The sequence below is a fragment of the Heterodontus francisci genome, chromosome 30 (assembly GCF_036365525.1).
Source record: "Heterodontus francisci isolate sHetFra1 chromosome 30, sHetFra1.hap1, whole genome shotgun sequence".
NCBI lineage: Eukaryota > Metazoa > Chordata > Chondrichthyes > Heterodontiformes > Heterodontidae > Heterodontus > Heterodontus francisci.
This window is the reverse complement of record NC_090400.1, coordinates 58,958,875-58,980,030: the sequence shown is the minus strand read 5'-3', so window position 1 is coordinate 58,980,030 and position 21,156 is coordinate 58,958,875. Positions and strand designations below refer to the sequence as shown.

Genomic DNA, 21,156 nt, shown 5'->3' with positions numbered 1-21,156 from the left:
ATCCAATGAGATCATAGCTGATCTGTGACCTAACTCCATATTCCCGCCTTTGTCCCACATCCCTTAATACCTTCGGATAACAAAAAATCTATCAATCTCAGATTTCAGATTAATAATTGATCCAGCATCCAATCTTCTCCCACCCTTTGTGTGTAGAAATGTTTCCGAATTTCACCCTTGAAAGGTTTGGCTCTAATTATTAATCTTGACAGAATATCACACAATCAAATATATCATTCAGAAAAGGGAGTTGGATAATAAATATTTGATGGGGGAATATCTGCAGTGATCTGGGGGCAAGTAGCAGGGGTGACCTGCTGGGGACTAATTGGATAGATCTTTGAAAGAGCCAGCACAGGCACGATGGGCGAATGGCCTCCTTTTGTATTGTATCATTCAATAAATTCAGCATGGAGCTTTTCTTCACCCTGAGAGCTGTGTGTGTGTGTGTTGGGGGAGGGGGGGGGGGGGTCCAGGCTCTCTGTGTGAAGTGGGGGGGGTCCAGGCTGTGTGTGGAGGGGGGGGGGGGTCCAGGCTGTGTGTGGAGGGGGGGTGAACAGGCTGTGTGTGTTGCGGGGGGGGGGGGGGGAGTCCAGGCTCTCTGTGTGAAGTGGGGGGGGGGGGTTCCAGGCTGTGTGTGGAGGGGGGGTGAACAGGCTGTGTGTGTTGGTGCGGGGGGGTCCAGGCTCTCTGTGTGAAGGGGGGGGGGTTCCAGGCTGTGTGTGGAGGGGGGGTGAACAGGCTGTGTGTGTTGGGGTGGGGGGGGTGGGTCCAGGCTGTGTGTGGGGGGGGGGGGGTGGTGGTCCAGGTGAATAGGGCTGTTGGGGATCTGATTCAGTAACAATGCATAAAACTGGCTGATAACTTTATTCTTCACATTTCCACAAAAAGTGCAATCCTTTACAAACGATAAATATTTAGCAGCAATTTATGTTGCTGACATTGGGATGGTTTTGGTGGCAATGAACAATCGGTAGGGAGTGATCTTCTCCCCAGTCCCTCCTGCAGTCAGACCCCCTGACATCTTCTCACACAGTGTTGAGGCCTTTTTCTTCTTAATTTGTTTTTGTTTCAGTTTATATTTCCCCAAACACCATTACCCAGCTGCTGTAAATTAAACCCCCTCCTGCCCAGACTCTGGATACGCGAGGGCTGAGAGACCAGTTGTAGAGTGGGAGTCGAAAGGTCGGCTCACCGGGAAAAGCACGAGGGTTTATGGGGACTAATTGAATGGTTTTTCCAAAGGTCCATGATGGGTCAAGTTTCCACCTTGTATGCTGCATGATTCCATAATCCTTGGGTGTTGTTGAAGTTGAAGATTGGAATGGGAATCTCGGCAATATTTTCAGGAGGCAACAGTTGGTCTTTCAGTCCAGGTGCTGCCCACCAACACCAATCGGCTTCCCCCACCCCCGTCAGAGAAGAGTTTCACCCACTTTTGGGACGCTAGGACAGGGAGCACAGGCTCAGACCTTGTGGAGAAAAGGAAACCACATCGACAGGCCAGAGCCTGACTCCCAGTGAACAAAACCTCATTACACAAACTGCTGGAGGAGCTGGAGGTGTAAACCAGGGAACCAAACCTTGGAGATAAAGGACACACACTGACACACTCTCCCTGACACACACACACTCTCCCTGACACACACACACTCTCCCTGACACACACACACACACTCTCCCTGACACACACATACACTCCCTGACACACTCCACCAACACACGCCCCGCCAACACCCCCTGAGACACACCCCCCTGTACTCATTGACACACACACACACCTTGACACAGTCTCACACATATTAACACACTCTGGCACACCAATACAGCCTCACACACACAGTGACACATATTTCTATCTCTTCAACATTGTTGAGCTCATGAAGAACTCCAGAATGGGAACATTCAGTACTTCCTGATCTTCAGTCATTTGAAGGGAACTTGTGACATTCACACAGATTCTCTTCCTATTTCCCGTGTGATATGAAGATGAGTGAGTGTGGTTGCATCTGGAAATCATCTGGAATCTCAATAATCACAGACCCACAAACAAGCAATCACCCTTTCACTCACCCTGGTACAGACACCTAGAGACAGAGATACACACACACACAGACATAAACACAGACCCAGACACTCCCCCGCAGACATTCCCAGACACACATCCAGACAAACACAGGTACAGGTGCAATGACACACTCACACACACACACACTAACACAAGCCAATATAGGTTGAATTAACGGTAAAGGTAGCTGGAATCAGTTCCAGGATTGATAGCAGAGTTGGTCTCTCAATGTGCTGTCAATGATTTGTGAATTTGGTTCCAGTCTCTTCTCCAGACGATTATCCAGGTTGCTGCTGTGCTTCTGGACCAGGGGAGTTTGTAGAATTTACATAAACATCATTACTTACAGACACGGCTACAAACACAAGCATGGTCGCTCCGTCAACAAGTGCTTTCACTGCCTGGTCTCAGCACGCAGTTCAAAATTTATCCTTCTCACATCAAATTCTGCGACCCAAATGAGGAAACAATGGGGGCACCACTTAAATAATTAAAATGCAATTAATGGTTATATCACTGACTCTGTCCAGTGGCCATTCCTGTCGTTGATACTTCAATATACACAAGCTTTTCATGTCCCTCAATCACCTCCTGCTTTTGACGTGAAATTTGCCCAATCAGGAAAGGTGCCCAGGTTGAACATGGCAAATCCCCAACTGTTCACTGCCATTGTGATCACCAAGACACCAATCAGATTCACCACAATTCCAGTTTTTGCCTGTGGAATATCAGACACAGCGTGAGAAAACTGCTAAAACATTTGTGCTGACATAAACAGAGTGAGAGCTTAGAGCAGAAACAGTACGTGGTTAGATACAGAGTAAAGCTCCCTCTACACTGTCCCCATCAAACACTCCCAGGACAGGTACAGTACGTGGTTAGATACAGAGTAAAGCTTCCTCTACACTGTCCCCATCAAACACTCCCAGGACAGAAACAGCACGGGGTTAGATACAGAGTAAAGCTTCCTCTACACTGTTCCCCCATCAAACACTCCCAGGACAGGTACAGTACGGGGTTAGATACAGAGTAAAGCTCCCTCTGCACCATCCCCATCAAACACTCCCAGGACAGGTACAGTACGGGGTTAGATACAGAGTAAAGCTCCCTCTACACTGTCCCCATCAAACACTCCCAGGACAGAAACAGCACGGGTTAGATACAGAGTAAAGCTCCCTCTACACTGTCCCCATCAAACACTCCCAGGACAGAAACAGCACGGGGTTAGATACAGAGTAAAGCTTCCTCTACACTGTCCCCCATCAAACACTCCCAGGACAGGTACAGTACGGGGTTAGATACAGAGTAAAGCTCCCTCTGCACCATCCCCATCAAACACTCCCAGGACAGGTACAGCACGGGGTTGGATACAGAGTAAAGCTCCGTCGACACTGTCCCCCATCAAAAAAAACCAAAAAAAAAACTGGGATTGGCTGGGCAATTTGGAGCATTTCCTGCCAGCAACAGGGGGAGCAGCTGCACCAACTGCAGAGAGGAGAGTGGAGAAAGGAAAAAAAAAGAGAAAAAAAAAAAACGGGGTTAGATACTGAGTAAAGCTCCCTCCACACTGTCCCCATCAAACACTCCCAGGACAGGTACAGCACTGGGATTGGCTGCCCACTGATTTGGGAGCCTGAGTGCATCAACGAGGTGCAGCTGACAGTGCTGGTGGCAGTTGGAGGTTGCAGAGGTGGAGAGAGGAGCTACACTGAGCAAGGGAGAGCTTCTACAAACAAGCAGAGGAAAACTCCAACAACAATCACCTTTAAAAGAGAAGAAAGTGACATTCTTTTTTTGTTGGAAACAAGGCTTTGTCTGGAGGTGGGTGCTGAACACCAGTAATTTACTTTGGACTGTTGGGGGAGGAACAAGTGGCTGGAACAACAAGGGGTGGGGCTGCCAATTCAACAGGAGTCTGTGCTGCTGCAAAAGCACACAGGGAAGCTCCCTCCCCACCCCATTTGCCAAGCCTGGGTCAGCTGAAGCTGCCCAGCTAAACAGACGGAAGGGGATAGATAGTGCCTGGGCGGCTTCAGCTGACCCAGGTGAAGACGACTCCCCCAACCAGAAGACCGGAAGACCAACTTCAAAGACTGTTTGTTTTAAGTGTACTGTGAGCACCACCTCCAGAAAGCAAATCATCCCTTCCAGCCTGCCTTTGCCTCTCCTCTCTTACCTCAGCCTCTCCACTAACCTGTTGTTTGTTTGTTTGTCTTTTCAAATTTTTCTGTGAATCTGTTATTTAGTGTGCAAGTCCACAATTTGGGGTGGGTTTAGCTCTTGGACCCATGGCAAGCCCTTCATCACCGGTGGCGGGGCCCTCTACTACCTACGCAGCTGCAGCTTCTGTGGCTGCCCACGTGGCCCCGTCACCCTTTAAATTATTGACATGCAGCCATGGGGTGAAGAGCTATCCCCACCCCAACATGTCTATTGAGGCCTGCGTTAAGGCAATGGCCGTGGTTGTCGGCCCCTCGGCCATTGTTGCGGCCTCAAAGATGTATGGGAAGGCTGTGTTCTTTTTGAAGACCGAGCGGGCGGTGTCCCTGGCCCTGAGTAAAGGGCTCACTGTGGGGGGGACCTTCCTGCCAGTGGACCCTCTGGGGGCCACTGCGCATCGGATAATGTTGTCCAACGTCCCACCCTTCATTCCCAGTGAGCTCCTCCTCCCCCACCTGCACCATCTGGGGGAGGTGAGGTCGGGGATCACCCCAGTCCGGCTTGGTCTTCGGGAGCACAGCCTCCAACATGTCTACTCCTTCCGCCGCCAGTTATTTATGCAGCTGGCGCGGGAGGAGGACACGGAGGGCCAATTTAATGTGGAGTTCCAGGGGACGGCCTACCGCGTCTTTTGGACCTCGGACGGGGCGCGGTGCCACGTCTGCAAGGGGGTGGGGCATGTTCGGAAGAACTGCCCCAACCTCCCGGCCGCCAGCTCCACCTCGGCGGCCCAGAGTGGTTCCACAGCACCTCCTCCCACTCCCCCCGCACATCCAACAGACACCGCTCAGTCGGTTCCGGAGGCTGTGGTTTTCACAGCCTCTGGCGGGGAGGGGAGCGTCCGTCCGAGCGGAAGGAAGACGCGGGGAAAAAAGAAACATCGTGAGGCGCGTCCCCTGGACACTTTGACTCAACCCGAGCCTGAGCTCAGCCCAAAGCCCATTCCCATGGAATCCACCTGTCCCAGGGCTGGGCTCAGGCCCAGGGTGACTAAAAAAGGAAAAAAGGGTGCGGAGGCGGAGGCCTCTGATGACATGGAGGTCTCTGAGTCTCCGCGCCCAAGTGCGAAAAAGAGGAGAAGGCACCCCTCCACAGAAATAACACAGGGCCCTGAGGTGCAGGGCCCATCTGTTGGAGGGGAGCTGCCTCCTGTTTCTGGTCCTCAGGTGCCCCCTACCGCCACCACCAAGGCTGCAAAGTCCGGGCAGGTGCTCCCTATTCCTCAGGATGGAGGGGAGGGGATGGCCCCGGTACGTGAGGCCCCTCCTGAAGGAGTAAGTGGGGCCCTGCTTGTGGTGGGGGAGCCTGGGGAAACCGCCCATTCCGCCACTGCTACTGGGTCGGGTGTCCTGAATGAAGGGGAGGGCGAGGCCCCAGAGGGTCGGGCCTCCCAGCCGGAGTCCACCACCAACCAGGAGACACCCGACCCAGTTATAACTGAGAATGCTGCCCCATCTGCTGGGCCTGTGGGTGCTGGCGGAGCGGGAGATGGCCTCCTCTCGCCGCCTCCAGTCTCGGCTCCGGCTGGTTTCCCGGAGTCCGGAACTTCTGTCTCCCCTGGACCAGTCATTGGCCTGGGGATGGAGGTGGAGGGGGGTCCTGAACCGCTGGTGCCTACAGGCTCCAGTTTCACAATAGAACCCAGAGAGGAGGACTCCGCCATCGATCCTGGGGGTGGGATCGTGACGGAGGCGGGACCAGCTGGCGCGGCCGGGACGTCCGCCCCACAGTGTGTGGTGGATGTGTCGGCCGCTGGCGGTGACGACCCGGAGGAGGATGGGGATTCGGTGCGGGGCACGGAGGAAGATCTTGATTCCATCGCCAGTGAGGTGGTGGAGTCCCTCGTGCCTCCCACCGAATCTCCTCTCATCCCCACGGCGGAACTCCGGGATTTCCTCGCGGCTTGCAGAGGTTGCCGCAATAAAGTTCAGCTGGCCCTCGACCGTTGGTCGAATCTGGCGCTGATCATCCAGTCCGTCCGTGCCGCCCTTAAGATAGCGGGCAAGCGCTGCGGACGTGAAACTGGTTGAGAGGCGCCGTTTTAATGTGTTCCTCAATGGGTTGCTGGGGGAGTGGAGGGCCAGGTGCACTTCCACTCCCTCCTCACAGTGAGCTGTTGGTGACGGGTTTTACGTACCTTTGACATGAAGATAACCATAGCCAGCCTCAACATCAACGGCAGCAGAGGGGCTCACCGCAGATTTCACAATCTCTCAGTCCTTAGGGAAGGGAGATACGCGGTGAGCTTTCTGCAGGAAACCCACACCGTTCCGGGAGACGAAGCCACCTGGCTCCTGGAGTGGCAGGGTGGGGTCTACATGAGTCACCTCACCCCTATTTCTAGTGGGGTGGCTATCTTGTTGGCCCCGACTTTTCAGCCGGAGATCTTGGGGGTCAAGGAGCTAGTGCCGGGCCGCTTGCTCCACCTCGCCGTTCGCCTGGGTAGCGTGCCGCTCCACTTTGTGAACGTGTACGCGCCCAGGCCCGGCGCTTTGCAAGCGCGCTTCTTTGAAGAAGTGTCCGCTCTCTTGAGCTCCATCGATAGCGGCGAGTGCATCATCCTCGGGGGGGATTTTAACTGCACCCTCGAGGTGGGGGATCGCTCCGGTCCCCAGCGCGGCCAAGCGTCGGTGGAGAAGTTGAGGGGACTGATCAGCTCCCTTAACTTGGTGGACGTCTGGCGGAATCTCCATCCCGACTCCAGCGCCTTCACGTGGAGGTCTGGAGGAGGGGGGTCGCGAATCGACCGCCTCTACATTTCGCAGGCGTACGTCTCCCGTGTCTCGGCGGCCTCCATGCGGCTGGTGCCGTGCTCGGACCACCGCCTGGTGTGGGCGGAGTTCACTCCGCTCCGCACGCGGGCGGGGTCTGCGTACTGGCACTTTAACAACCGGCTGCTGGAGGACGTGCGATTTCGGGACTCGTTCTGTCGATTCTGGGCCGACTGGAGAAGGAAGCAGGGGGGCTTCCCCTCCTTGAGGCTATGGTGGGATGTGGGCAAGACTCACATCCGCGTCTTCTGTCAGGAGTACGCGAAGGGGTCGACCAAGAGGCGGGAAGCCGAGGTCGGGCGCCTTGAGAGGGAGGTGCTCGACTTGGAATCCCGCCTCGGTCATGCCGTCGCGGACCCGGCCCTGTGGCAGGCGTACAAAGAGAAGAAGGGCGCGCTGAGGAACCTGCAGCTCATAGGGTCCCGAGGCGCGTACGTGAGGTCGCGGATCCAGATCCTGGAAGATTTGGACCGCGCCTCACCCTTCTTCTACTCGCTGGAAAAATGGCGGGGGGTCCGTAAGCAGCTCGTCGAGCTGCTGGCCGACGACGGATCCTCCATCACGGATCCGGAGGGAATGGGCCATTTGGTCCGGACGTATTACAGTGCGTTGTTCTCTCCGGATCCGTCCAGCGAGGATGCGCGCAGAGTTTTGTGGGAGGACCTGCCGCAGGTCAGCCCGGAGGGCGCCGAAGGATTGGAGGCTCCGCTCACGTTGGCGGAGCTGACTGGCGCCCTCCACCAGCTCTCGAGGGGCAAATCCCCAGGGCTGGATGGGTTGACCGTGGAGTTCCTCAGGGCGTTCTGGGACGTCCTGGGGGACGATTACGCGCGGGTCCTGGGGGAAAGCCTGGCGACCGGGGAGATGCCCCTCTCGTGGCGCAGGGCGGTCATCGTCCTGCTGCCGAAGAGGGGCGATCTCCGCCTGCTTAAAAACTGGCGTCCGGTCTCCCTCCTCAGCACGGATTATAAGATCTTTGCCCGGGCTATGTCTACCCGCCTGGGCTCCGTGCTGGCCCACATGATCCACCCCGACCAGTCCTACACGGTCCCGGGCCGGTCCATCCAGGACAACATCCACCTGGTCCGGGACCTGATCCATCTTTCCCAGAGGACTGGTCAGTCGGTCGCCTTTCTCTCCCTCGATCAGGAGAAGGCGTTCGACAGGGTGGATCACGATTACCTTTTCGGGACTCTGCGCGCTTTCGGACTCGGGCCGCATTTCGTGGCCCGGGTCCGACTTTTATACGCCGCCGCAGAGTGTCTAGTCAAAGTTAACGGGTCCTTGACGGCGCCCCTTCGATTTGGGAGAGGAGTGCGTCAGGGGTGCCCCATGTCCGGCCAATTGTATACCATCTGCGTGGAGCCCTTCCTGTGCCTGCTTCGCAGGAGGTTGACGGGATTGGCTCTGCGCGAGCCGGCCATGCGGGTCGTCCTCTCGGCTTACGCCGACGACGTGCTCCTCGCAATCACAGATCCCGTTGACTTGCGGAGGATGCGCGACTGCCAGCAGACCTTATCTGCCGCGTCCTCCGCGAGGATCAATTGGGAGAAATGTTCCGGACTCCTGGTTGGTCAGTGGCGGGTGGACTCCCTGCCGGAGGAGATGACACCTTTTGCGTGGAGCACCACGCACCTCCTCTATCTGGGAGTCCACCTTAGCCCCGCTGAGGAAGCCTGGCCGGCAAACTGGCAGGAGTTGGAGGCGAAAGTCACCGCTCGGCTGGGGCGCTGGACAGGACTGCTCCGAGTGCTTTCCTACAGGGGCCGAGCGTTGGTCATAAACCAACTGGTGGCCTCCATGCTGTGGTACCGGTTGGTCACTTTGGCCCCGCCCCCTGTATTTGCCACCAAGATCCAGAAGAAACTCGTCGATTTCTTCTGGGGCAAGAGGAAACACTGGGTCTCTGCCGCGGTCCTGAGTCTCCCGATCGAGGAGGGCGGTCAGTCGCTGGTGTGCGTCCGCACCCAGGCTGCGACTCTCCGCCTTCGGACCCTGCAGAGATACCTGTACGTCGAGCGTCCTCCCAGATGGTGTGCGCTGGCGACGTATTTTTTCCGCCAGTGTCACTGCCTTCAAGACGACACGCAGCTCCCGGTGGAGTCCGTTAGCCGCGCCTCTCTGAGGGAGTTGCCTGTCTTTTACCGGGATCTTTTCCGAGTCTGGAACATGGTCGCCTCCAGTCAGGGCGCTCCCCCGCCGGCGGAGGAGAGCGCCTCGGCTGTCCGGGCGGCCGACTCCGGGGACGGTCCGGCGGGCGGAGGAGTAGCCGGAACCCCCGGGACGCCCCTCACTGCGGGTGGCGAGGGGGCTCGGGAGTGCGGAGCGATCCCGGCCGAGCTGACCCCCGCTCGGCCGGAACTGCTCATCGGACCCAAGCCCCGAAACCCTCCTCGGGAGCCGGTCCCGCACAACCCGAGCCGCCTCTCGGAAATGCCCTCCGTGCCATTCCAATCGGCGCGGAGGGGTTTCCTGTACGGGCTGCTCCTGCACACTCTCCACTTCCTCGCCCTCGTCAGCCTGCCGGACACGCCCTGGCGGTCCGCGTTGCCATCTGGCGGCGAGGGGAAACCCCGATGGAGGTCTCTCTACGCGGGAGTCTTCCCCCTTTACATCGGGGACCTGGGGTGGAGGGTGCTGCACAGAGCAGTCCCGTGCAATAGGCTTTTAAGTAGGTTCACGGACTCCCAGGCCACCTGTACTTTCTGTGGCCTGGACGAGTCCGTGTTCCATGTATATACGGAGTGTGCGAGGTTGCAGCCCCTCTTTGAGTATCTGAAGGGGCTGCTCCTCAAATTCTGGCTGCACTTCAGTCCCACGCTCCTGATCTTTGGGCACCCGGTGCGGAGGGGCTTGGGCCGGGAGGAGGATCTCCTCGTCGGTCTGCTCCTGGGCCTGGCCAAGGTGGCAATTCACAGGTCCAGGTTGCGGGCCGTCGGGGGTTCCGTCCTCCCCGATTGCCTGCCCCTCTTCTGCGGTTACGTTCGCGCCCGGGTGTCCCTGGAAAAGGAGCATGCGGTGTCCACCGGTACGCTTGAGGCCTTCCGCGACCGGTGGGCACCGCAGGGACTGGAGTGCATCGTCGACGCCGAGAATGGCATTTTAATTTGAGTTTTTTGTTTATTTATCTGTTTTAATAAAGTTATTTTAAAACTGTAAATATGTACATAAAGGGGGCCTAAGGGATAAAGCCCCCCTCGAAGTGAAAAATATAAAAGGGGCCTGGGGTATAAAGGTCACCTTGTGAAAAAAAAAAGAAAAAAAAAAAAAACGGGGGTTAGATACAGAGTAAAGCTCCCTCTACACTGTCCCCAATCAAACACTCCCAGGACAGTACAGGGGTGAGATACAGAGTAAAGCTCCCTGTACACTGGCCCCAATCAAACACTCCCAGAAAAAAAGAAGAAAAAAAAAAAAAAAAAAACGGGGTTAGATACAGAGTAAAGCTCCCTCTACACTGTCCCCAATCAAACACTCCCAGGACAGTACAGGGGTGAGATACAGAGTAAAGCTCCCTCTACACTGGCCCCAATCAAACACTCCCAGAAAAAAAGAAGAAAAAAAAAAAAAAACGGGGGTTAGATACAGAGTAAAGCTCCCTCCACACTGTCCCCAATCAAACACTCCCAGGACAGTACAGGGGTGAGATACAGAGTAAAGCTCCCTCTACACTGGCCCCAATCAAACACTCCCAGAAAAAAAGAAGAAAAAAGAAAAAAAAAAAAAATGGGGGTTAGATACAGAGTAAAGCTCCCTCCACACTGTCCCCATCAAACACTCCCAGGACAGGTACAGCATGGGGGTTAGATACAGAGTAAAGCTCCCTCTACACAAAAAAAAAGAAAAAAAAAAAAACGGGGTTAGATACAGAGTAAAGCTCCCTCTACACTGTTCCCATCAAACACTCCCAGGACAGGGACTGTGAAATATTGGCTTTCGGGAATTTCTACACCCACCTGACAGAGCAGACGGGGCCATGGTTTAACGACTCATTCGAAACGCAGCAACTTTGACAGTGCAGCACTCCCTCAGTACTGACCCTCTGACAGTGCAGCACTCCCTCAGTACTGACCCTCCGACAGTGCAGCACTCCCTCAGTACTGACCCTCCGACAGTGCAACACTCCCTCAGTACTGACCCTCCGACAGTGCAGCACTCCCTCAGTACTGACCCTCTGACAGTGCAGCACTCCCTCAGTACTGACCCTCCGACAGTGCAGCGCTCCCTCAGTACTGACCCTCCGACAGTGCAGCGCTCCCTCAGTACTGACCCTCCGACAGTGCAGCGCTCCCTCAGTACTGACCCTCCGACAGTGCAGCTTTCCCTCAGTACTGACCCTCCGACAGTGCAGCGCTCCCTCAGTACTGACCCTCCGACAGTGCAGCGCTCCCTCAGTACTGACCCTCCGACAGTGCAGCGCTCCCTCAGTACTGACCCTCCGACAGTGCAGCGCTCCCTCAGTACTGACCCTCCGACAGTGCAGCGCTCCCTCAGTACTGACCCTCCGACAGTGCAGCGCTCCCTCAGTACTGACCCTCCGACAGTGCAGCGCTCCCTCAGTACTGACCCTCCGACAGTGCAGCGCTCCCTCAGTACTGACCCTCCGACAGTGCAGCGCTCCCTCAGTACTGACCCTCCGACAGTGCAGCGCTCCCTCAGTACTGACCCTCCGACAGTGCAGCGCTCCCTCAGTACTGACCCTCCGACAGTGCAGCACTCCCTCAGTACTGCACTGGAATGTCAGCCAGGTTTATGGGCCCAGCCTCTCGAGCAGTATTTGACCCCATGACCTTGTGACTCAGAGGTGAGAAAGTGGGTTATGCACAGAGCTATGGCTGTTTGCTTTGAGATAAATGCACTGCACAGGTCTCTCAGATAGGCTTAGGAATGCCCAAAAAACATTGCCAGCAAGCTGGTTAAAGGCTCTCGTACTCTCATCGTCCCCTTGATTGTAAATGCAGCAGTAACTGGGGCATCAACCTTCACAGCCGTTGGGTCAAAATCCTGGAACTCCCTTCCTAACAGCACTGTGGGTGTATGCACAGCACATGGACTGCAGCGGTTCGAGAAGGCAGCTCACCACCACCTTCTCAAGGGCGGTTAGGGATGGGTAATAAATGCTGGCCTGGCCAGCGACAACCACAGCCAGAAAGTGAAGTCAAATTCTGGGAGCATAAGTGAGAAAATGTAGCCACTGGTGAGAGGGATCTGATTCTGCAAACACACCGGAATGTTCTCTAACTCTGTTGTCGAGTAATGCTTTGAGCTTTTGAACACCTACCATGTCTACTACCTTCAGGTACCCATAGGAGAAGACAATTGAGTTTGGAGGAGTTGCTACCGGCAACATGAAGGCAAATGAAGCACACAGGGTGCACGGAAGCATGACATAGAGTGGGTGGAGGTGAATACGTTGTGCCTGCAAATTCAAACAAATAACAGTCACTAAACGCAGCAAAATCACTCACTCTTGATACCAGCAGGGGTGCCCACTCTGGACAATTCCTGGAGGTTTCATCACATGACATCCTCATGCCATCTGCCCCGCCTACACACTTCCACCTTTGGTCACCTGACACATCCATTCTGTCACTGCTCCGCCGCACGCTTCTGCCATTGGTTACCCGACATGTCCGTCGGTGTGACCCCACCCCCATTCTCCCACCATTGGTCGCCCAACACATCAGTCTCGCATAATTCCGCCTTCCCACAGCCAAGTGGAAATTAACCGACTCTATTACCCAATTGGATGATTCTTGACTGTCATCAAATGCCCTTTTTCCATCCAAAGCACAAAAGTGTTGAGAGAAAGTGACTTTTTTTTCAATATTCCTTCAATTTTTCTCCTGGGCTTTTTCCTGGAGATTAATTGTCAATTCCAGGAAACTCCTGGACAATCCTGGAGGCTTGACAATCCTGATTTTTACACTGGGCCCTGCGTTTACTGACTAGTTCCATGTAAAAAGACATCGGACGTATTGTTGATCATCAATGTGTAATTAATCTTCTCATTTAAAGCTTCTTCACAAAAATGCACATTTGTTGTTGTTTTGATTAATAGTTGGATAAATGTTTAATGCCTTTATCTTTCCGACAATGTCTCACTGGCCCCCCCCATGTAAGACTAAAATTGTAATGTGCGCCCCCCCCCCCCCCCCCCACCCTGCCTTAAAACCTACCTCTTTGACCAAGTTTTTGGTCACCTGTCCTAATATCTCTTTGTGTGGCCCTTGACAAATTGTGTCTGATTTATGGTCCTATATTGAAGTGTTATATAAATGTTGTTGTCATATCAATCTATCTATCTATTTAACTATCCATCAATCTACCAAGCTATGTGATTATCTCTGTAACCAATTAATGAGGAAACTGAGAGGGAATGTTGTCAATGTGCAGCTAGTGAGAGAAATGTTCAGGATATGAAGGAGAGAGCGGCAGGAGGAAAGTTTACAATAATCTCCATCCCGATATTTCTGAAGAAGAAGCTGTAATGGGACGAGAGAGAGAATGTACTCTAGCCTGCGGCAGGCCAAGGTCAATGAGGGGAGAGGTGACAACAGCGGAATGTTCTGGACATTCTCTGGATTGCCTTATTCAAGGAGTGACCACATTTCATCTGACAACACGCTCCTGTGAAGCGCCTTTGGACGTCTTACTATGTAAAAGGCACCATATAAATACAAGCTGTTGTTAAGAGAACTTTATCTCAAAAGATCAAATGGGTGGGTAGAGTCCATGATGGGGGAAGAGTGTACATGGCTGTGGGAGGAGATTGAATGGGTGGGTAGAGTCCATGATGGGGGAAGAGTGTACATGGCTGTGGGAGGAGATTGAATGGGTGGGTAGAGTCCATGATGGGGGAGAGTGTACATGGCTGTGGGAGGAGATTGGAAGGGTGGGTAGAGTCCATGATGGGGGAAGAGTGTACATAGCTGTGGGAGGAGATTGAATGGGTGGGTAGAGTCCATGATGGGGGAGAGTGTACATGGCTGTGGGAGGAGATTGAATGGGTGGGTAGAGTCCATGATGGGGGAGAGTGTACATGGCTGTGGGAGGAGATTGGAAGGGTGGGTAGAGTCCATGATGGGGGAAGAGTGTACATAGCTGTGGGAGGAGATTGAATGGGTGGGTAGAGTCCATGATGGGGGAGAGTGTACATGGCTGTGGGAGGAGATTGAATGGGTGGGTCGAGTCCATGATGGGGGAAGAGTGTACATGGCTGTGGGAGGAGATTGAATGGGTGGGTAGAGTCCATGATGGGGGAAGAGTGTACATGGCTGTGGGAGGAGATTGGATGGGTGGGTAGAGTCCACGATGGGGGAGAGTGTACATGGCTGTGGGAGGAGATTGAATGGGTGGGTAGAGTCGATGATGGGGGAAGAGTGTACATAGCTGTGGGAGGAGATTGAATGGGTGGGTAGAGTCCACGATGGGGGAGAGTGTACATGGCTGTGGGAGGAGATTGAATGGGTGGGTAGAGTCCATGATGGGGGAAGAGTGTACATGGCTGTGGGAGGAGATTGAATGGGTGGGTAGAGTCCATGATGGGGGAGAGTGTACATGGCTGTGGGAGGAGATTGGAAGGGTGGGTAGAGTCCATGATGGGGGAAGAGTGTACATAGCTGTGGGAGGAGATTGAATGGGTGGGTAGAGTCCATGATGGGGGAGAGTGTACATGGCTGTGGGAGGAGATTGAATGGGTGGGTAGAGTCCATGATGGGGGAGAGTGTACATGGCTGTGGGAGGAGATTGGAAGGGTGGGTAGAGTCCATGATGGGGGAAGAGTGTACATAGCTGTGGGAGGAGATTGAATGGGTGGGTAGAGTCCATGATGGGGGAGAGTGTACATGGCTGTGGGAGGAGATTGAATGGGTGGGTCGAGTCCATGATGGGGGAAGAGTGTACATGGCTGTGGGAGGAGATTGAATGGGTGGGTAGAGTCCATGATGGGGGAAGAGTGTACATGGCTGTGGGAGGAGATTGGATGGGTGGGTAGAGTCCACGATGGGGGAGAGTGTACATGGCTGTGGGAGGAGATTGAATGGGTGGGTAGAGTCGATGATGGGGGAAGAGTGTACATAGCTGTGGGAGGAGATTGAATGGGTGGGTAGAGTCCACGATGGGGGAGAGTGTACATGGCTGTGGGAGGAGATTGAATGGGTGGGTAGAGTCGATGATGGGGGAAGAGTGTACATAGCTGTGGGAGGAGATTGAATGGGTGGGTAGAGTCCACGATGGGGGAGAGTGTACATGGCTGTGGGAGGAGATTGGATGCGTGGGTAGAGCCCATGATGGGGGAGAGTGTACATGGCTGTGGGAGGAGATTGAATGGGTGGGTAGAGTCCATGATGGGGGAGAGTGTACATGGCTGTGGGAGGAGATTGGATGGGTGGGTAGAGTCCATGATGGGGGAGAGTGTACATGGCTGTGGGAGGAGATTGAATGGGTGGGTAGAGCCCATGATGGGGGAGAGTGTACATGGCTGTGGGAGGAGATTGGATGGGTGGGTAGAGTCCATGATGGGGGAGAGTGTACATGGCTGTGGGAGGAGATTGAATGGGTGGGTAGAGTCCATGATGGGGGAGAGTGTACATGGCTGTGGGAGGAGATTGAATGGGTGGGTAGAATCCATGATAGGGTCGGGCCTCAGTCTGTTCTTTATCTTATAGTGGACAGAAATAGGGAGAACTGGACAGGCAGTTAAACAGGTACAGGGTTTGGTAGCAGAGTAGTTATGTTACTGAGCCAGTAATCCAGAGGCCTGGGGGAATTTAAATTAAATAAAACAGAAAGCAGGTCTCCGTACTGGTGACCATGAAATTATCGGATTGTTGTAAGAATCCACCTGGTTCACTAATGTCCTTTAGGGAAGGAAATCTGCTGTCCTTACCTGGTCTGGCCTACATGCGACTCCAGACCCACAGCGATGTGGTTGACTCTTAACTGTCCAATGAAATGGCCTAGCAAACTACTCGGGTGTATTCAGGAACACATCACCACCTTCTCAGGGGCAATTAGGGATGGTCAATAAATGCTGGCCTAGACAGCGACACCCACATCACGTGAATGAATTTCTAAAAGTCACACAGGCAGGGGGCGATAGAGAGCTGACCATCAGAAACACAATGATAGTTAATGTGAGGACAAAGGGTTTACGAGGCAGTGACTGGACTCACCATTGCAGCCAGTATCGGCAGGAAGAGAGAGGTTGTTGCTACGTTACTGGCACATTCAGTGAAGGTGGCAATCAACAGACAAAGTAGGATGACAATGGCCCATGGAGGGATAGCCTCCAGAGGGATCAGTTGTTCCCCAAGCCATTCAGAAAGGCCAGATTCCTAGAAGAGAAAAAAAAATCTAGCATTGTAAAGGTGTGACTACTCCCAACTCACCCCTCCCCATCCCCTCCCCTCCCCACCCCAGTGCCTGAATGTGTGTCTCGAATAGTAACAGACGAAGTTACCTCACTCCCTTTAGCCAGTGCGAAACCCCCTCCCAACAGCACGACCACATTCCAGGCCAGGTTCTTTTGGACAATTTTCCAGTTCAGTAATGCAGGAGCCGGTCCGTACTTGTCTTTGTTACCTGGGAGAACAAAATGTCTGTCAGTAGTTGCACTGGGAACTTATTCTCAGGCCCTAAAGCAACTGAACTGCCTGTGTGTCTCTCCTCCACTTGGCCACGCACAATGGGCCAGTGTGACAAAGCCATTCCCAGAAGATATCCCTTTGGGGTCTGCAGCTCCCCTGTGGGGAGCACAGTAGGAGGTCATTCGGCCCATCGTGTCTGTGCTGGCTCTTTGAAATGCTATCCAATTAATCCCACTCCCCTGCTCTATCCCCAAAGCCCTACCAATTTTTTTTCTTTTCAACTATTTATCCAATTCCCTTTTGAAAGTTACTATTGAATCTGCTTCCACCGCCCTTTCAGGCAGCGCGTTCCAGATCACAACAACTCACTGCGGGAAAAAATGTTTCCTCAATGTCCCCCTCTGGTTCCTTTGCCCATTACCTTCAAGCTGTGTCCTCTGGTTACCAAACCTCCTGCCAGTGAAGGAATGTATGTGGCAGGGGTCATTGGCACACACAGGAGTCTAGTGGTTGTGTTACTGGGTGAAGAATGAGGAGATTTACTAGGATGTTGCCTGGTATGGAGGGAAGGTCTTACGAGGAAAGGCTGAGGGACTTGAGGTTGTTTTCGTTGGAGAGAAGGAGGAGGAGAGGTGACTTAATAGAGACATATAAGATAATCAGAGGGTTAGGTAGGGTGGATAGTGAGCGTCTTTTTCCTCGGATGGTGATGGCAAACACGAGGGGACATAGCTTCAAGTTGAGGGGTGATAGATATAGGACAGATGTGAGAGGTAGTTTCTTTACTCAGAGAGTAGTAAGGGCGTGGAATGCCCTGCCTGCAGCAGTAGTAGATTCGCCAACTTTAAGGGCGTTTAAGTGGACATTGGATAGACACATGGATGAAAATGGAATAGTGTAGGTCAGATGGTTTCACAGCTCGGCGCAACATCGAGGGCCGAAGGGCCTGTACTGCGCTGTAATATTCTAATTCTAAAAAAAAAATCCAGAGAACAGGAGTTCAAATCTCACCATGATAATTTGATAATTTTCAGTTTTACAAATGTGGAAATAAAAAGCTGGGAGCTGTAAACGTGACCATGAAGCTGTCTGATTGTTGCAAGAATCCACCTGGTTCACTAATGTTCTTTATGGAAGGAAATCTGCCGTCCTTACCTGGTCTGGCCTACATGTGACTCCAGACCCACAGCAATGTGGTTGACTCTTAACTATCCTCTGAAATGGCCCAGCAAGTCACTCAGTTTGATCAAAACCACTATCAGTGGTTCAAAAATCTGGGCATGAGCACATAATCTAGACTGACACACCCAGTGCAATACTGTGGGAGTGCTGCACTGCTGGACGCGCCATCATTCGGATGAGACATTAAACCAAGGTCCTGTTTGCCCTTTCAGGTTGGCCGAAATGATTTCATGGCCACTATTTGGAAAAAGAGCAGGGGAGCTTTCCCCGGTGTCCTGGGATCAATATCAATCCTTCAATCAGCATCACAACAAACAGATGATCTGGTCATTTATCACACTGCTGTTTGTGGGATCTTGCTGTGCGCAAATTGGCTGCTGCATTTCCTACTTTACAACAGTGACTACACTTCAAAGCAAAAAGTACTTCATTGGCTGTAAAAATGCTTTGGGATGTTCTGAAGTCATTCAGAAGGCGCTATAGAAATGCAGGACTTTCCAGAAGGCAGTGATGGCTCAACCATCTGAGGGCAATTGGTGATGGGGCAATTAATGCCACCTTGCCAGTGGTGTCCACAACCCGAAAATGAATTAAAAACAAAACAAGAGTGTATTTAAGACGGTTATCAGCAGCAAGGAGCAGACCGTACACACGCTCCCTGTTCCTAATTGTCCAATACCTGTACCATCCCCTTCCAAATCTTCAGTGCCGTTGTTGAAACACGGGAGACGCGGTTTGTTCGACGGGATTATAAACATGATCACTGAGATGAACATCACCACGGTAGCATCAGTGACATAACTGAAGACAGACAAAGAAAAGAATTTGAGACGAGATATTCAGAGAGAAAGGGACACAAATCATAACAAGAGTGCACGAGGGAGAGAGAGTGTGAGGGAGAAAGCATGAGGGGGAGAGCATGAGGGAGAACATGCGAGGGAGTGAAAGGGAGAGATTGCAAGGGAGAGAGTGTAAGGGGGGAGAGCACGACAGGGGGAGAGCAGGAGAGGGGGGCGAGCACGAGAGGGGGGAGAGGGGGGAGAGCGGGAGAGGGGGGAGAGCACAAGAGGGGAGAGAGCAGGAAAGGGGAGAGAGCACAAGAGGGCGAGAGCAGGAGAGGGGGAGCGCAGGGGTGCAGATCACGGGGGAGCAAGGGAGAAGAGCATGAGGGGGGAGGGTGCAACAAGAGGGGGGAACACGGGGGTGGGGGGGAGAGAGCATGTGGGGCAGAGTGTGGGGGGGGAGAGAGAGTGGAGGCAGAAAAGGAGGGGGGGAGCGCGCGGGAGCAGAGTGTGAAGGGGAGTACAAGGTGACGGGGGGGGGAGGATGAGCAGGGGATACTTACTCCTGTTCATCTTTGTTAAAGAGGACAGTTGCCCATCCAGGTATGAAGCCTGGGTCCCTGGTGAACCACAGCAAGACTAACAGGACAAAGAGGATCAGCACCGCAATCTCTGCAAAGGTCATGCTCCCCAATTTCTTCAACTCCTCCTTGATCACCTGGTAGGCAGAAATATCCTTCCTGGATTTAGCAGCCCCACAACCGAAATTCTCCTTCAGGCTGAGAGGACATCAGGGGAGGAGGAAGGGAAGATCCAGCACCAGCATTAATGTACAACATAAGAAATAGCAGCAAGAGTAGGCCATTCAGCCCCTCGTGTCTGCTCCGCCATTCAATAATAATATTGCTGATCTTCTACCTCAATTCCTGCTCCCCCTATCCTTGACTCCCTTTAATGCCCAAAAATCCATCGCCCTCAGTCTTAAATATAGAACCATAGAAAAAGTACAGCACAGAAGGAGGCCAATCAGCCCATCGTGTCTGCGCCGGCTGAATAAATTAGCCGCCCAATCTAATTCCATCTTCCAGCACCTGGTCCATAGCCCCGCAGGTTACAGTACCTTAGGTGCATGTCCAGGTACCTTTTAAAAGAATTGAGAGTTTCTGAGTCCACCACCGTTCCTGGCAGTGAATTCCAGACACCCACCACCCTCTGGGTGAAAATGTTTCTCCTCATGTCCCCTCTAATCGTTCTATCAATCATCTTAAATCTTTGCCCCCTGGTAATTGACCTCTCCGAGGGGAAACAGGTCCTTCCTGTCTACTCCATCTAGGCCCCTCATAATTTTGTACATCTCAATTAAGTCACCCCTCAGCCTCCTCTGTTCTAAGGAAAATAACCCTAGCCTATCCAATCTATCCTCATTGCTGCAACTTTCGAGCCCTGGCAACATTCTTGTAAATCTCTCTCCAGAGCAATTATATCCTTTCTGTAATATGGTAACCAAAACTGTACGCAATACTCCAGCTGTGGCCTAGCCAGCATTTTATACAGTTCCAGCATTACATTCCTGCTTTTGTATTCTATACCTCGGCCAATAAAGGATAGCATTCCATATGCCTTCATTTTATCTACCTGTCCTGCCACCGTCAGGGACCTGTGGACATGCAGTCCAAGATCTCTCACTTCTTCTACCCCTTTCAATATCCTCCCGTTTATTGTGTATTCCCTCGCTTTATTTACCCTCCCAAAACGCATCACCTCCCACTTCTCCGGATTGAATTCCATTTGCCACTTTTCCGCCCACTCAACCAATCCATTGATATCATTCTGGAGTCTACAGCTATCCTCTTCACTATCAACTACACGGCCAATTTTTGTGTCATCTGCAAATTTCCCAATCATGCCTCCCACATTTAAGTCCAAATCATTAATATATACCACAAACAGCAAAGGATCCAACACTGAGCCCTGTGGAACACCACTGGAAACCGCTTTCCATTCACAAAAACATCTGTCCACTACTACCCTTTGTTTCCTGGCCCTGAGCCAATTCTGGATCTAACCAGCCACATTCCCCTTATCCCATGGGTTTTCATTTTACTGACCAATCTGCCATGTGGGACCTTCTCAAATGCCTTACTGAAATCCATGTAGACAACATCCACGGCACTACCCTCATCAATCCTCCTTGTTACTTCCTCAAAAAACTCAATCAAGTTTGTAAGACATGACCTTCCCTTAGCACATAAATCCATGCTGACTATCCCTGATTAATCCATGCCTTACTAAGTGGCAGTTTATCCTGTCTCTCAGAATTGATTCTAATTATTTGCCCACCACCAAGGTCAGACTGACCGGCCTATAATTATTTGGCCTATCCCTCACACCCTTTCAAACAATGGTACAATGTTCGCAGATCTCCAATTCTCTGGTACCATGCTCAATGATGGAGCATCCACAACCCTCTAGGGGAGAGAATTCCAAAGATTCATAACCCACTGCGTGAAGAAATTTCTCATCTCAGTCCTAAATGGCCGACC

General features: G+C 52.8%; 1 protein-coding gene across 3 annotated transcripts in view; it reads right to left on the bottom strand.

Annotated features, from left to right (window-relative positions):
- Nucleotides 1-858: 858 nt before the first annotated feature.
- The window catches only part of LOC137346850 (solute carrier family 13 member 2-like), a 100,856-nt gene continuing 80,558 nt past the window's right edge, over nt 859-21,156 (bottom strand). For all 3 annotated transcript variants that reach the window (XM_068010788.1, XM_068010790.1, XM_068010789.1), the window contains 6 exons: nt 19,177-19,392; nt 18,511-18,632; nt 16,523-16,644; nt 16,236-16,397; nt 12,341-12,478; nt 859-2,786 (listed from right to left, as the gene is read on the bottom strand). In XM_068010788.1, coding sequence (XP_067866889.1) covers nt 2,649-2,786; nt 12,341-12,478; nt 16,236-16,397; nt 16,523-16,644; nt 18,511-18,632; nt 19,177-19,392 — 898 coding nt within the window. In that variant the 3' untranslated portion in view covers nt 859-2,648. The remainder of the gene's footprint in view (nt 2,787-12,340; nt 12,479-16,235; nt 16,398-16,522; nt 16,645-18,510; nt 18,633-19,176; nt 19,393-21,156) is intronic.